This window comes from Carassius carassius, chromosome 7, assembly GCF_963082965.1.
Source record: "Carassius carassius chromosome 7, fCarCar2.1, whole genome shotgun sequence".
NCBI lineage: Eukaryota > Metazoa > Chordata > Actinopteri > Cypriniformes > Cyprinidae > Carassius > Carassius carassius.
The window spans coordinates 37,217,752-37,232,144 of NC_081761.1; the positions used below are offsets into that span (position 1 = coordinate 37,217,752).

A 14,393-nucleotide genomic window follows, 5' to 3' on the forward strand; every position below is an offset into this window, starting at 1 on the left:
CTCTGTCTATTAAATGCCACTCCAATTATAAGCAGGTGATGGAGATTTTAGCGGTGGTCACGGAAGAAGCTTTACTGATTAGATGCGCATGATCATATCGTTCGATATATTGCCCAGCCCTACTTGAAAGGAATGACTTGGTTCCTCCTCTGGTGAAATCAGCTGCTGAGTTCATGGGTGGAACAAAAATATGGCAGGACTTTTACTTTCTGACCCCTGGACTTGACACCTCTGTTCATTAAAAACACTTGAAAAGGTTTTAGTATCCCACAGTGTATTTTACAGAGGCGGGGCTGGGAGCACACTGCCACTCCAGGCAGCTGCGCAGCTTGTCTCTTCTTCTGCTGCTGTTCTCCCGAGTCAGAATTTTACATCAAAACACTCTATATTTCCCTCCATTGTTAAAATCTACACTGTAAAAAATGTACTGTAGAATTTACAGGATTTTACTGGCAAAAACGTTGCCAATAAAATCCTGTAAAAAATATGTTAATTGCTGTAAAATGGATTACAGGAAATTACTGCAAAGCAAATTACAGTTAATTGCTGTACACTGTAAAAAAAAAAGTAGTAGTAAAAAAAGAGCAGTGCAGTCATTTATGCTGCGGCACCCGGGGACCAGCTGGGGGTTCGGTGCCTTGCTCAAGTTGTGTTATTGCCGGCCTGAGTTTCGAACTCTCTAACCACTAGGCCACGACTTTATATTATTTAAATAGTCTAAATAAATAAAAGACCATAACACATGTCAAATAACTTTTTTTTATTGAAAGTTTGTGTCCAAAGCACAAGGACATACCAAGTCTTGTATATTAACTTCCTTACTCAATGCATTTTACACTGAACTCAACACATGGTACATAATGCATGTTAAATAAATCCAGTGCTAATTATAACTTCAGACGTTAGCAGTCTTGTGGCATGAAGTCACATGTATTTAACATTTTTAATACACTTTTTTTTTTAATAAAAATTTTTTTGTTTGTTTTTAAAGGGATTATTACGTGAAAATTATGATATTGCGTATTTTAACATCAACCTAATCCATTGGGCAAAGTTACGTCCAGTGGACGTCTTTTTATGTCTTTGCAGACGTTGAAAAGACGTCCACTGAGGAGACAGAATGTTTTTATGATGTATTTTTTTTTGTATGTTTTTTATGTCTTCTGTACTTCTGTGACTTTATTTCTGTCAGACATCTAGAGAAGCTCTTATTGAGAATTAACAGAGGTTTAAATGTTAATACTTGATTCATTTGAAGTCACCATTGTGGTGGAAAGTGTTTGGTTTAGTTGGGATCTGGGTCCGGTTACTTCTTGTGTTAGCTTGTGTCTAAATGCATAAATGATGAACGCTGCTCTTTTATTACTACTACTTTTTTTTACAGTGTACAGCAGTTAACTGTAATTTGCTTTGCAGTAATTTCCTGTAATCCATTTTACATCCTTGATCTTACATAACAGTCAGAACAAAATCTGCTCTTTGAAATTGTAAAGTATTGCATATTTGAGTGGTTTGTGTTTGAATAAAGAAATCCCTGTGGACTGATTAACCTGACGCTGACGCTCATCCGCATAATTAACAGAATTTAGTTACAAAAAAGAAGTTAACAGAATTAACTTGATGAATTTCCACACAGAGGGACGCAAAAATATAGAGAGGATGTTTCCCCATGTTTTTGATATACCACCATTCGCTGTTAAATTCATTAATTGTATACATCTAGCTAGTGATGGCAAGATGAAGCCTCATGAAGCATTAAGATTTTCAGCCAAGTGGTTCACAAAACGGTTAATTTCTGGATACTTAATTTGCTCACAATACCACTTGGTGGCCAACAAATGTAAAACAAGCAGATATATTAGAGACAGAGGTGTAAAGTCCAGGGGTCAGAAAGTAAAATTCCTGCCATATTTTTGTTTCACCCATGAACTCAGCAGCTGATTTCATCAGAGGAACCAAGTCATTCCTTCCAAGTCACAAACAACTCTCAAGTTAAATCCCAAGTCCTCAAAAAGTTAAAGTTAATGAGATAATTAAGTCACTAATTAAATGATGATTGTGCATTAGTGATGAACACCTGCTGTTATTGTGTGTTACAGAGGATCAGATGATGATGTTTTATTGGTTAAAATGTCACCATCATGGAGATCAATGTTTGATTCAGTTGGGCTCTTGACCCTTTTAATAATTAAAGTAATTTGCTGCAGCTGTGTTACATAGTAAACATTAACACATTGCTTAATTAAAAGCTTGAAATAGCAAATTAAACTGTCCTTTTTTTCCTTCTAATACTGTCTCTCTTTGGTTTGTTAAACGATGTTCAGCTATTACTGAACTACAAATAAAGTCACATTAAACAAATATTATTGTAATACTTAACTATTGGGGGGGGATTGTACAGGCTCAGGATTTTAGACATGAGCACTTATCATATGATTCTCAACAGTGGTGACAATAATTATTCATGCTACAGTGCATGATGGGAGTTTTTACTATGGTGTTACCCAGCATGCACTTCAGCATGAAGCATTTTGTTCATTGTCACCATTGTTGAGATTCATATGCTGGGTCATGATGTCTCTGCGTCTTATTACGACAAGGTTTCAAAAATGTATATTCATTACACACATTAGATTTTCAAATTAATTGTTTATAACTATTGAACCAGCAGTTTATTTGCATGTGGCAGCTCCACAAGGTAGGTTATTTAAAAACGGAACATGTGTTAAGTGTAATAAAATTGTTTTGGAAATAAACAGGCTGATCCCTAATAATTACTTCATCATGTAAAACCAGCTAGTAGCAGTTTTCTGCACAGCACTGATTACACTGTTTTATAACAGCACATGTACTTTTACAGAGAAATATCTAACACAAGAAGCCAAAGGTCAAAAGCCCAACTGAAGCAAACACTGATCTCCATGATGGTGGCATCATTTTAACCAATAAAACATCAGCATCTGATCCTCTGTAACACACAATAACAGCAGGTGTTCATCACTAATGCACAATCATCATTTAATTACTCTTAATTATCTCATTGACTTTAACTCTTTGAGGACTTTGGATTTGACTAGACTAGTTTGTGACTTAAAATGAATGACTTGGTGAAATCAGCTGCTGGGTTCATGAGTGGAGCAAAAATATGGCAGGACTTTTATTTTCTGACACCTGGACTTTACTACTCTGTCTGTAATATATCTGCTTGTTTTACACTCGTTGGCCACCAGGCCTCCTCTCTCTCAGAGGAACTGGGCGTCTCTGTCACATTAATCTGTTCATGTTAAACATGTGACCAGGAGAGAAACACTAAAACTAATCTGAACACACATCGAGAGCTTCAGAAGAACTGAATCTACTAACAACAGAGAAGATCACTGAAGAAGAGAGAAGAATGAAGATCATCTGGACTTTCTCTCTGCTGATGATTCCTGGTGAGAGTCTGAACTCAGTAAATCACTCGAAACAGCACAGACTTTCACTTCAGTTCATGTTGATGTTGATTGAAATTCTCATTTCTGTGTAATCTCATAAATATATTAAAGTGTTTTAATGCTGGTTTGTTGTAGGTGTGTTGAGCTCCATCAGTGTGACAGGATATTCAGGAGGAGGAGTCAGCATCACATGCAGATATGAGGAGAAATTTAAGAAAAATGAGAAGTATTTTTGTAAAGGAGAGTGGTCCTCATGTACTGATCTCATAAAAACTAATAAAAAAAATAAATGGGTGAATGCTGGAAGATTCTCTCTGTATGACGACACAAGAGCAGCAGTTTTCACTGTGACCATCAGAGATCTGAGAGAACAGGATTCTGACATTTACTACTGTGGGACTGAAAGAACTGGACTCGATCCCAAAACTGAAGTGAATCTGAATGTTATAACAGGTGAGTAACTGAGACTCTCAAAACTCCACATCAAACAGTCAACACTGACTGTAATTACTGTGGTTTACACATGTAATTCATATAAGATATTTATTTATTTATTTTATTTATTTTTTTACTTTAAACGAAGATGAATGATCATTACTGACTTCATTCTTTACAGATTGATATCTGAGTTTATGTTCAACAGATGAAACACTCAGTGCTGTGAGAGGATATTCAGGAGGAAATGTCATTATAAACTACAAATATAAGACGCTAGAAGAGAATCCTTTGATAGATGTGTGTAAAACTGGAGCAGATCGATGTATTACTCTAATAAACACTGACAGAGCAGCAGAATGGACACATGACGGTCGATTCTCTGTTCATGATGACAGATCTGCTCGTCTCTTACGTCTGTTTATCAGAGAACTGAATGAGAACGATTCTGGAGTATATAAGATTACAGTCAAAGTTTCTGAAGACTACAGTTTCATGCATTTGTTTATGTGCTGAACTGATGAATCTGGTGTTTAATGTGAACTTGATTTGTCTCTCAAGCAGCTGATTGTTGTCAGAAGAGCATCAGTCTCTCCGCTGCTGCAGAAGCATCTGTGAACATCAGCTGCAGATACCCACAATCCCACAGGGCTGATGTGAAGTTTGTCTGCAGGAGATCTGGATCTGATCTCTGTGCTGAAGAGACGTCTGTGAAGGAGAGCAGAAGATGGAGCGCTGAGGGACAGATGCAGCTGTATGATGACAGAGAGCAGCAGCTCCTGACGGGAATCATCAGTCATGTGACTCAACAACATTCAGCTGAATACTGGTGTGGAGTTCAGTCTGATGGAGGACACAAGAGCTTCATCACACGAGTCCTCATCAGTGTTACTGGTACAGATGACTTTCACACTCATAATAATCAGAATTTAATTAATAATAACACCTTGCTTTTATTAAACAGATCACAGTGTGTCTTGTTTCTTGTATCTTGTTACTTGACTTGAAAGTGATCAGTGAGGTTTGTACAAGTTATGAAGTTATTTTTACATGCGCTGTCTGTTTAACAAAGAAAAACCACAAACCACAGATAAAAAGCGGAAGTTTCCTTCTAAATGTTTATGACTGCAGTCACTGCAGGTTAAAGTGCAGTTTTTCTTTAGATCAAGTTTGCTCATCCTGATGCAGTATTAGTGCAGTTTTTTCATCACTTCTGCGAGTCATTTCAGCAGTCTTGTACTATAGTGAAGAAGCTGCAGTTAAAGATGCTATGAACTGTTTTATTCACCGAGAAACCACAGGCTTCAGTCACAGAAACTCAAGCAGACAGCTGGCAGATTTATTTTCTGAGTGTCTCTGTATCAGCAGACATTCTTTCTGGGAAGTGAATGTGTGAATGACATCAGTAACATTTACCATGAGAAAAATTATTGTGTGTGAAAAAAACAACAACAACAACAATCCATTATGCATTGTTTCATTGCTTTATATATAGATATTCCAAAAACAAATTCACCACCATCATCATCACCATCATCATCATCATCATCATCATCATCACCATCATCATCATCACCATCATCATCATCATCATCATCATCATCACCATCATCATCATCACCATCATCATCATCATCATCATCATCTTCATCTGCTTCTTCTTTCTCATCAGTCACATCTCCACTGATCACAAGAGTTTCCAAATCCTCTCCATCCAGTTTCACATCTGCAGGTGCTGAAATACAGTCATGTGATTCATGGTCTATCTTGTGTGTAGCTCTGATACCCCCAGTGGCTGAAATATATTACAAAACATAATTGAGATTTTATACCTCTAAAATGATGAATGTAATTAAATACATTGAAATATTAATATGTAAAACAATAATAAAGTCATTCTCTTTATTATAGCTGAATATGCATTTTGGCCGTTTGTAGCCTATCAAGAAAAGGTTCAAAAATAAGTTTTATAAGTATTTACTAGGTGGGACATTTCCATCATCTAAAACAAAATGTTGTTGTTATTTTTGGGGTGTTTTCACACTGTTTATATGAGCATAACTTTATATGTGCAAGTGTGAGATGAGAACATTATTTACAGCACTTGTGTGAATGTACAGCGTGAAACCTTGAAACCTGCAGGCCCAGTTTCATAGTCCGGCCAATCCTGTCACAAACGTCAAGACAAGGCCACGATCTGATCTGATGTTTGCTCAGAGTGATCTGACTGATGGACCTGATCGTTTCTCATGTGTTTTCAGGCTCTTCTCTGATCATCTCTCTGGTTCTGGTTCTTCTGGTTCTGATCATCGTTGGTCTCTTATTTCTGTTTCTCTGTAAGAAGCATCAGTCTCGAGGTAAAGCTCCTTCTTAATGTCTTTAGAAGCAGAAACTCACTTCATATGGAGTTTAAAACTAAAAAATGTGTTCCTCTGTTTTCCCATTTTGAGTCTGTCTCCATCTACAGACTGCAAAGAGACATGATCAAAATACAGATATTTGATGATATGTGAAAACAGACCTTAATGTAGAAATGTGATATAATGTTGTTAATTTAGACTCGTTTCTTTAGCAGGCGGCGATTCATCATCTCAGACTGGAGCAGAAACACATGAAGTGGTTCGTATAAACTAAAATGTTGAATAAATGTTAAAGTCTTTCATAATGAATTTTTTCAGAGCTGTTAATATATTTTTTTTTCTCTGCAGGTTTCTCACACTGGTTGTGATTATGAGGAGATTAAAGACTCTCACAAACAGTTACCCACAAACCCCTCTGTTTCTCCTGACTGTGTTTATGCCACAGTTCAGAAAGACACTGGTGACTCCCAGATCTTCATCACATCTGCTGAGGATCTGAATTACTCTGTGGTGAATTTCCAGAAGAAAGCAGACTGTCCTGAAGGTGTCAGATTGAGGAATTATCAGGATTACAGTGAATACGCTGCTGTCAATCATCTCACTGACTGATGACACACAGCAGAGAATCTCAATCAACTGAAAGTTTTGATTTTGGGTTCAAGCTTCCATGATTAGTATTTTTGTGGTTGTCTTCTGTTGTATATTTAAGACTGTCTTGCAGATCAGACTTTTGACTGTCAATGTGAAGAATGTTTAAAAAAGAACAGTGCATTTTGATTTCACTGCTATTTTAATCAGTCTGCAATAAGTTTATTTGGTCACCATGGTAACCGCTGCTGTTTGCACGTTTGTTCTCAAGATGTCACTGTCAGTTTACAGTCTGTGGCTGTGTCCAAATTCAGGGTCTGCATCCTCCTTAGGATCCTTCCTACCCGGTTGAAGGAGGAGGGGTCCTCCGACGACCGCGAAACCTGGAAGTCGGTGTTTGTGAATTTGGACAGCCTACCCTTCTTTCAGTTCCCTCCCTTACCCGTTGCTCATATCCTGTCGCCTAGCAACCGTGACAGCGCTAAGCAAGAAGCGGGAAAATGGACAAACAAAGTTATTCTCCTCATTTTAAATCTTTTTGAACCAATAAAGCAATTAAATAAATCAAATTCTTTCTTTGCTCATTGTCGGAGAGTTTTTTTTATATCAGACTACAAGACAGTCATATCCAGGTAAGCCATTATAGCCTATTTTCATTTATGTTTTAAAACAAAATGCCTAACTAGACAACCACTGAAAAAAAATATTTTTTTGAAAAGCCAGTTTTTAAAAAACGTACTCCTCTCCCACTCCGCTACCGCTCGCTTCATCCGCCATTACGCTCTGCCGAAAAGAATTATGGGATAGGTAGGACGGGAAAGGATCCACCACATCCATCCTTCCAATTCGGGGAAAAGGAGGACGTATTTGTGGGCCGCATTTGAAGGATCCTACGAATTTGGACAGCCTTCGTCGCGGCGCTGTGACGTAACATCCTTCAAATGAGTACTCCGAAGGATGCAGACCCTGAATTTGGACACAGCCTGTGAGTTTCTAGTCTGAATAAGAATTATACTGTAGATATATTTTTTGTAGAAATCTCTCAATTAATGCTTTGAAAACAAATTTGAATTGTCAGATGTCCATGGGTCTTGCATGTTTATTTGAACGTATTATCATCACTTCTCTTTTTATGAACTCTCTCTCTCTCTCTCTCTCTCTCTGAGAGGAAGTGGGCGTCTGTCACATTCATCTGTTCATATTAAAGCAGAATTAACGCGACATTGCGTAGCTTGTCAGCGAACTACGTCTCTGTATATTAAGTATGGATCCATTTGAAAGCAGCTGATGGACATTTACCACTAATAACAGAACCATCTTTACTGACGAGACACGCATGACAATCGCATGCGATTAATCGTGCAGCCCTAATGTAGATCATGTTTTTCACCCTTTTTTGACATTATGTCTTGTAAGGGGCACAATATTGAGTCCCATTTTATCCAGTTTGGATGCGTTTCATTCTAATTGGTCAAGGACCCTAAATAATTTTATAACTAGTAGCTTATGATTCCATTGTAATGCTGAAATTCAAACAAGCAATGAATTTACATTATTATATGAAATCACCTATTACAGTAAGCCACTGAATACTATGGGCCTAAAAAAATGCGTAATTTTCTTTCAGGTATACCTTTTTATTATATAGATGTAATATTTTCTTCATTATATTTATTTTTATTTATTCATTTTTATTTAACACACTTCTAAGAATGACAATACTTGCATTTTCAATAATAAGTAAATAAATAAACAAACAATCATGTGTCCCCTCCTTGAACTGCCACCTTAACGTGGTGGAGGGGTTTGAGTACCCGAATGACCCTAGGAGCTATGTTGTCCGGGGCTATATGCCCCTGGTAGGGTCTCCCAAGGCAAACAGGTCCTAGGCGACGGGTCAGACTAAGAGCGGTTCAAAACCCCTTATGAGAAGGAACAATCAAAGGACCGTGACGTCGCCCGGTATGGCGCAGCCGGGGCCCCACCCTGGAGCCAGGCCCGGGGTTGGGGCTCGTATGCGAGCGCCTGGTGGCCGGGCCTCCCCCCACGGGGTCCGGCCGGGCTCAGCCCGAAGGAGCGACGTGGGGCCGCCTTCCCGTGGGCTCACCACCTACAGGAGGGACCGTAAGGGGCCGGTGCTTAGACAATCGGGTGGCAGTCGAAGGCGGGGGCCTCGACAGCCCGATCCCTGGACACGGAAACTAGCTCTAGGGACGTGGAACGTCACCTCACTGGCGGGGAAGGAGCCCGAGATTGTGCGTGAGGTAGAGAGGTTCCGACTAGCGATAGTCGGACTCACCTCTACGCACAGCTTGGGCTCTGGTACCACACTCCTCGAGAGAGGATGGACTCTTCACCACTCTGGAGTTGCCCAAGGTGAGAGGCGGCGGGCTGGTGTGGGTTTGCTTATAGCCCCCCAGCTCAGCTGCCATGTGTTGGAGTTTACCCCGGTGAACGAGAGGGTCGCTTCCCTGCGCCTTCGGGTCGGGGATAGGTCTCTCACTGTCGTTTGTGCCTACGGGCCGAACGGCAATGCAGAGTACCCAGCCTTCTTGGAGTCTCTGGGAGGGGTGCTGGAAAGTGCTTCGACTGGGGACTCCGTCGTTTTACTGGGGGACTTCAACGCCCACGTGGGCAACGACAGTGACACCTGGAGGGGCGTGATTGGGAGGAACGGCCCCCCTGATCTGAACCCGAGCGGTGTTCAGTTATTGGACTTCTGTGCTAGTTACAGCTTGTCCATAACGAACACCATGTTCAAGCATAAGGGTGTCCATCAGTACACGTGGCACCAGGACACCCTAGGCCGTAGGTCGATGATTGACTTTGTGGTCGTTTCATCCGACCTCCGGCCGTATGTCTTGGACACTCGGGTGAAGAGAGGGGCGGAGCTGTCAACCGATCACCACCTGGTGGTGAGTTGGATCCGATTGCGGGGGAGGAAGCTGGACAGACTCGGCAGACCCAAACGTACTGTGAGGGTCTGCTGGGAACGTTTGGCCGAGTCTCCTGTCAGAGAGATCTTCAACTCCCACCTCCGGCAGAGCTTCGACCGGATCCCGAGGGAGGCTGGAGATATTGAGTCCGAGTGGACCATGTTCTCCACCTCCATTGTCGAAGCGGCCGCTCGGAGCTGTGGCCGTAAGGTTTCCGGTGCCTGTCGAGGCGGCAATCCCCGAACCCGGTGGTGGACACCGGAAGTAAGGGATGCCGTCAAGCTGAAGAAGGAGTCCTATCGGGCCTGGTTGGCTTGTGGGACTCCAGAGGCAGCTGACAGGTACCGGCAGGCCAAGCGGACTACAGCCCGGGTGGTTGTGGAGGCAAAAACTCGGGCCTGGGAGGAGTTCGGTGAGGCCATGGAGAAGGACTATCGGTCAGCCTCGAAGAGATTCTGGCAAACCGTCTGGCGCCTCAGGAGAGGGAAGCAGTGCCCTACCAACGCTGTTTACAGTAGAGGTGGGGAGCTGTTGACCTCAACTGGGGATGTCGTTGGACGGTGGAAGGAATACTTCGAGGATCTCCTCAATCCCGCTGTCATGTCTTCCATTGAGGAAGCAGAGGCTGAGGGCTCAGATGTGGACTCGTCCATAACCCAAGCTGAAGTCACCGAGGTAGTCAAGAAACTCCTCGGTGGCAAGGCACCGGGGGTGGATGAGATCCGCCCTGAGTACCTCAAGTCTCTGGATGTTGTGGGGCTGTCTTGGCTGACACGCCTCTGCAGCATCGCGTGGCAGTCGGGGACGGTGCCTCTGGGATGGCAGACCGGGGTGGTGGTCCCTCTTTTTAAGAAGGGGGACCGGAGGGTGTGTTCCAACTACAGGGGGATCACACTTCTCAGCCTCCCTGGGAAAGTCTATGCCAGGGTACTGGAGAGGAGAATCCGGCCGATAGTAGAACCTCGGATTCAGGAGGAACAGTGTGGTTTTCGTCCAGGCCGTGGAACACTGGACCAGCTCTATACCCTCTACAGGGTGCTGGAGGGTTCATGGGAGTATACCCAACCAGTCCACATGTGCTTTGTGGATTTGGAGAAGGCATTCGACTGTGTCCCTCGCGGCGGCCTGTGGAGGGTTCTCCGGGAGTATGGGGTCCGGGGCCCTTTGATAAGGGCTATCCGGTCCCTGTACGAACGGAGCAGGAGCTTGGTTCGTATTGCCAGCTGTAAGTCAGACTTGTTCCCGGTGCGTGTTGGACTCCGGCAGGGCTGCCCTTTGTCGCCGGTTCTGTTCATGATTTTTATGGACAGAATTTCTAGGCGCAGCCAGGGGCCGGCGGGGGTCAGGTTTGGTGACAACACGATTTCGTCTCTGCTCTTTGCGGATGATGTTGTCGTGTTGGCCTCATCAGGCCAGGACCTTCAGCATGCACTGGGACGGTTTGCAGCCGAGTGTGAAGCGGCTGGGATGAGAATCAGCACCTCCAAATCCGAGGCCATGGTCCTCAGTCGGAAAAGGGTGGCTTGCCCACTTCAGGTTGGTGGAGAGTTCCTGCCTCAAGTGGAGGAGTTTAAGTATCTTGGGGTCTTGTTCACGAGTGAGGGAAGGAAGGAACGGGAGATTGACAGACGGATCGGTGCATCTTCTGCAGTAATGCGGTCGATGTACCGGTCTGTCGTGGTGAAGAAAGAGCTGAGCCGCAAGGCGAAGCTCTCGATTTACCGGTCAATCTACGTTCCTACTCTCACCTATGGTCATGAGCTTTGGGTCATGACCGAAAGGACAAGATCCCGGATACAGGCGGCCGAAATGTGCTTTCTCCGCAGGGTGGCTGGGCGATCCCTTAGAGATAGGGTGAGAAGCTCAGTCACCCGGGAGGAGCTCAGAGTAGAGCCGCTGCTCCTCCACATCGAGAGGGGTCAGCTGAGGTGGCTCGGGCATCTGTTCCGGATGCCTCCTGGACGCCTTCCCGGGAAGGTGTTCCGGGCACATCCCACTGGGAGGAGACCCCGGGGGAGACCTAGGACACGCTGGAGAGACTATGTCTCCCGGCTGGCCTGGGAACGCCTCGGTGTCCCCCCAGAAGAGCTGGAGGAAGTGTCTAGGGAGAGGGAAGTCTGGGGTTCTCTGCTTAGACTGCTGCCCCCGCGACCCGGCCCCGGATAAGCGGTAGAAGATGGATGGATGGATGGAACAATCATGTGTGTAGCCTACAAATGATACTAATTTAAATAATCATATATTTAAAAAGAATATAATTAATTTCATGAATATCAAGGATTTTTGTCAAGGTTAATTCATTTAACCTAATCAATATGTGCCTATTCATAGTTTTATTGTTTCAACTATTGGAAACACGTTATGGAAATTAAACACGTTACAGTTAAACCCCTGTTCATTTTCAATAAGAGCTTTTGTAGACGTCTGACAGAAATAAAGTCAGCCTGGTTACACTGTAAAACCGGACAAGTAACTTAACTCAAACCGTTTGATTAAACAGATTGCCTTAAACCATTTAAGTACTCTGAACTTAATTCAGTTGAGTTCAGAAAAAGAAACTATGCAATTAAGTAATTAAGTGATTAATTGAGTGATAATTGTGAATTAGTGATGAACAGCTGCTGTTAACAAACAGAATCACTGAAGAAAAGAGAAACACAAGAACTACTACAACTGACTTCAGACACAGCCTTCGATGAAATCAACTGAAATAAAATACATGAAATCTCTCAAGATCTGATTAAACAACCCCACAAACAGCATCACCAGCTGCACTTATTAATAACCAGACTGACTTTATTTCCCACTGGGCAAAGTTACGTCCAGTGGACGTCTTTTTTATGTCTTTGCTGACGTTGAAAAGACGTCCACCGAGGAGCCAGAATGAAAGTTTTTATGAAAGTCCATTGGACGTAACTTTGCCCAGTGGGTCATCATCACACTGATATCTGAGTTTTTGATTTACAGATGAAACCCTCAGTGCTGTGAGAGGATATTCAGGAGGAAATGTGATTATAAACTACAAATATAAGACGCTAGAAGAGAATCCTTTGATAGATGTGTGTAAAACTGGAGCAGATCGATGTTTTACTCTAATAAACACTGACAGAGCAGCAGAATGGACACATGACGGCCGATTCTCTGTTCATGATGACAGATCTGCTCGTCTCTTACGTCTGTTTATCAGAGAACTGAATGAGAACGATTCTGGAGAATATAAGATTACTGTCAAAGTTTCTGAAGACTACAGTTTCTTCTCTGAGTTTCATCTGGACATCAGAGACGGTGAGCTGCTTTCATTCACTCATGCATTTGTTTCTGTGCTGAACTGATGAATCTGGTGTTTAATGTGAACTTGATTTGTCTCTCAAGCAGCTGATTGTTGTCAGAAGAGCATCAGTCTCTCCGCTGCTGCAGGAGCATCTGTGAACATCAGCTGCAGATACCCACAATCCCACAGGGCTGATGTGAAGTTTGTCTGCAGGAGATCTGGATCTGATCTCTGTGCTGAAGAGACGTCTGTGAAGGAGAGCAGAAGATGGAGCGCTGAGGGACAGATGCAGCTGTATGATGACAGAGAGCAGCAGCTCCTGACGGGAATCATCAGTCATGTGACTCAACAACATTCAGCTGAATACTGGTGTGGAGTTCAGTCAGATGGAGGACACAAGAGCTTCATCACACGAGTCCTCATCAGCGTTACTGGTACAGATGACTTTCACACTCACAATAATCAACGTAATTCAAAGTTTATGCAGTTTATATTCATTAAAACAAGATTTGTGTAGAATTATAATGCTTTCCTGCAAATGCAGTGGTCAGTGTTTATGATTGTGATTGTTTTAATCTTCATGTGGTTCTTCATACCGTATGTGTATGAATCTTTTATTTGCTTTTGTTTTATTTACTTGCATTTTCTTGGAAAAGGCTACAGCAGCGTGTGAATGCAGGACCTGCAGATCTGCACTTATTTAAAAGCAGAAGATTTTTGTTCTTCATATGGTAATTGCATATTTCAACAGTGTTTGTTGTTGCAGCATTATTTTATGGTCATACGGACACATTATAACTACAGTTTTTAAACTAGATCAAATTTGCTCATCCTGATGCAGTATTAGTGCAGTTTTTAACACTTCTGCGAGTCATTTCAGCAGTCTTGTACTATAGTGAAGAAGCTGCAGTTAACCCTCTCAGGCTCAAATTAAGTTTTAGTAACTTAGTAACTTTAGTAACCTTTAGTAAAGTTTTTAGTACTCCAGATACATAAAATATGTATCTGGAGTAATAAGGTTTTTAGTTTTTAACTGTTGCAAATCAGCAACGCCTGCTTAAAGATGCTATGTACTCTCTTATTCATTGAGAAACCACAGGCTTGACAGCTGGCAGTTTTATTCTCTGAGCGTCTCTGTATCAGCAGACATTAATTCTGGGAAGTGAATGTGTGAATGACATCAGTAACATATATATTCACTATGAGACCCATTATATAAAGTTGTGTGTGTGAAAATAACATCCTTTGTTTCATCAGTTGAATCTCCTCTGCACATAATGTGTGTCAGAACCTGATTTATTTTAAAGAAGTCTGAGATATTTCTTATTCAGTGTTTCCTCCAGATGAGTCTCTACACTGTCAGAAATAG

The 14,393-nt window shown here is 42.3% G+C and overlaps 1 protein-coding gene across 1 annotated transcript; it reads left to right on the plus strand.

Moving 5' to 3' along the window:
• The first annotated feature begins 7,774 nt into the window (after positions 1 to 7,774).
• On the plus strand, positions 7,775 to 14,393 carry LOC132144277 (uncharacterized). The gene is made up of 4 exons (XM_059555056.1): positions 7,775 to 7,802; positions 12,721 to 13,038; positions 13,129 to 13,491; positions 14,356 to 14,393. The coding sequence occupies exons 1-4, from the start codon at positions 7,775 to 7,777 to the stop codon at positions 14,391 to 14,393; spliced, it is 747 nt and encodes a 248-aa protein (XP_059411039.1).